At 56.5% G+C, this 2,837-nt stretch overlaps 1 protein-coding gene across 1 annotated transcript; it reads left to right on the top strand.

Moving 5' to 3' along the window:
• The first annotated feature begins 438 nt into the window (after positions 1-438).
• Positions 439-2,373, top strand: LOC100280340 (uncharacterized). Its single transcript, NM_001153266.1, is given in 3 exon segments — positions 439-1,149; positions 1,294-1,734; positions 2,112-2,373. Coding segments are annotated over 3 exon segments (999 nt in total). The 5' UTR covers positions 439-696; the 3' UTR covers positions 2,217-2,373.
• The last annotated feature ends 464 nt before the right edge of the window (positions 2,374-2,837 follow it).

Raw genomic sequence — 2,837 nt, forward strand, 5'->3', positions numbered from 1 at the left:
AGTTACAAATAATAATCTAGAATGTGACTGTGTATAGAGAAGAGTGCCAATATTTATATGAAACAACATGGATATGCTATCACAATAATAATTATTCTGATCGCAGTACCGATGTTTTTTTTCTATAAATTTAGTTAAACTCAAAATGGTTTTGTTAGAATCCCGTTCTGAGCCTCTCCGTTTCACAACAGCTGAAGCTGAATAATTTTGGCACAAATCGTTTTCACCCGCTGAAGCTGAATAGTCCATATGTCTCCATCAATCTGTTCTCCCTTTGCCGATGCCGGACGCCCCATTTTTGGCGCCGTTGCCAGGCGACCGAATTATGGCCTAATCACACCAAAACCCGCTCCCTTCCAAACCTTCCCATCAGCCAATCTTATATTGCCCGACCGAGCCGAGCCCATCTCTTTCGTACTCGCGTTGCCACTCCCGACGCGCAACGGGCCAGCGGCGCAGGCAGCTGCGTTCGCGTCGCGTCGCGTGTCCCTCCAGCCCCGTAGCGCCTTCCAGCTCCAACCTGTTGCTACAACTACAAGAAGCCGCCACACAACCACCGCGCTCCCAACGGCTCACCGTCACCGGCCGGGAGGCGATCCCATGGGAGAGACGACCTAACTTTTCTCGGATTCTAGCTCGGGTCTGCACTCTGCACGCTGCTGCTGCTGGTTTCTTGAGAGGCGAGACCCTGAAGGGATGGCACTGGAGGCCGTGGTGCTTTCCCAGCAAGGCAGTCGCTTTGGGTGTGGTGCCATGGCAGCAGGAGGGCCTTGGAGTGGCCTGTTTTTTAGTGGAATGGAGGGCGTGGTCGAGATCGGTAGTGGCGCTGGCGGCGGCCGGGACGTGGCCGGGTGCTCGCCGCCACAGCTCCTGCAGGAGCCGGCTGCCCGCGCGCTGCCTGTGGCGTCGTCCGTGGGGAGCGCGAGTGGCGGCGCCGGTCAGGATGCCCCGGCGGCACTTGCTGTGACCGCGACAGCGGCGGCCGGAACCGGAAGAAGGAAGCGGCGAAGGATGAGGCCACTGAAGAACGAGGAGGAAGTGGAGAGCCAGCGCATGGTCCACATTGCCGTGGAGCGCAACCGGCGCAAGCAGATGAACGAGTACCTCGCCGCGCTCCGCTCCCTCATGCCGCCCGCCTACACGCAACGGGTAACCGACGAGCTCGATTCCGATGATCCCCATGCCAGCCATGCACGCCCTTTCCTTGTACCTAGCAAAAAAAAAAAAAAATCAATCTAGCACGACGACGACGCACCAGGCTAATGGGCTCGCGCGTCTGCCCTGTGTGTGCAGGGCGATCAGGCGTCCATCGTCGGCGGCGCGATCAACTTCGTCAAGGAGCTGGAGCAGCTGCTCCAGTCGCTGGAGGCGCAGCAGAGGCGTTCCTCCCGGCGGCAGGGCCCCGCGTGCGCCGTCGATCCGGACGACGCAGGGCCGTTCGCGGACTTCTTCACCTTCCCGCAGTACTCAATGTGCGCTGCCGCGGCGGCCCCATCAGAGAACCCCGGCGCCGACGCCGACGCCGAGCAGGAGGCGTCCGGGTCGAAGCCGTCGGGCGTGGCCGACGTGGAGGCGACCATGGTGGAGAGCCACGCCAACCTGCGGGTGCTGTCCCGGCGCCGGCCGAGGCAGCTGCTGCGGCTGGTGCTGGGGCTCCAGGGCCACCGCCTCACCGTGCTCCACCTCAACATGAGCAGCGCCGGCCACATGGTGCTCTACTCGTTCAGCCTCAAGGTAACTCCACAAGACCACAACCACAACCTTCCTCCTCCTCCTACATTTCCTCGTAAACAATCACAGGCAGAGATAAAGCTAGCTACCCGATGGCTCTCAGTCCAAGGAGTATAGTACCCGTACCTGGTTCGCAATACCACGCCTGGCCTGGCCAGGAAGTCGGGACTCGGGAGGCAAGTTGGCGCCTAGGTTTCCGTGCCCTCTTTTGGATCTTGCCTTGTCTCCAACAGCCGCTCCAAATTTTCCTTCCCGTTCCGCGTCTGTTTACTCTATTGCTATTGTTTATAAATAAAAATGGAGCAGATCAAGGTTGCAATTCTGTGACTTTTGTTTGCAATTCTGCTGATGGATCGTCATTATATATATGGTGAGCACAGGTGGAGGATGATTGCCCGCTCACCTCAGTGGATGAGATTGCAGGTGCGGCTCATCAGATCGTCGAGAAGATCAACGAAGAACAAGGCGGCGGCAGCTTAGAGTAGTGCTTTCTTGCGGTGCATGTTATCTTTTTTCTTTAGCTCCTGTAGCAAGTGAAGTGGTTTTCTCCCTTCCCTGTGTCTGTGTGCAAGCGAATAATGTACTGATCAGCTTAGCCGGTCTCTGAAACAGTAGTATGCATCAGAACCTATCTTTGTTCATAGATAATGTCCATGGCCAAGCATGCATGCAAGGTCTCCGAAACAGCTCTCTCCATTTCCATGGTGTGTGTGGTGGTCTGGTGGAGACGTGGGAGGGGGAGAAAGGCATCCATGACATTCCCTTGGGGGGCTGGGGCCTTGTGGGCGCTACCGTGTTCTGATGTTCACCACACGATCTGACAGAACTGGGCTGGACAGGTGCAGACGCTGTTCCAGACCTGGAAGAATTCTTCTGTATTTCTGTTCCCCTTGTGAAGCAAGCTAGCACCGCCCCATGCCCCCCAAAGCGCCAAAAAGATTCTCAAGTCTCTCGTCGTCCTGTGCACGTGGTCTGTAACAATTTCTTTCCTGGATTTCCGTTCTGAAATTTCAGTGCCGTGGGCGTGGGGCAAGTTAAGCTGATGGATGCAGAGCATATTCATTCATGCTGTGGTCACAGAATAAAAGAGCCTAGTGTAATCCACA

Source organism: Zea mays, chromosome 7 (assembly GCF_902167145.1).
Source record: "Zea mays cultivar B73 chromosome 7, Zm-B73-REFERENCE-NAM-5.0, whole genome shotgun sequence".
NCBI classification, from domain to species: Eukaryota; Viridiplantae; Streptophyta; class Magnoliopsida; order Poales; family Poaceae; genus Zea; species Zea mays.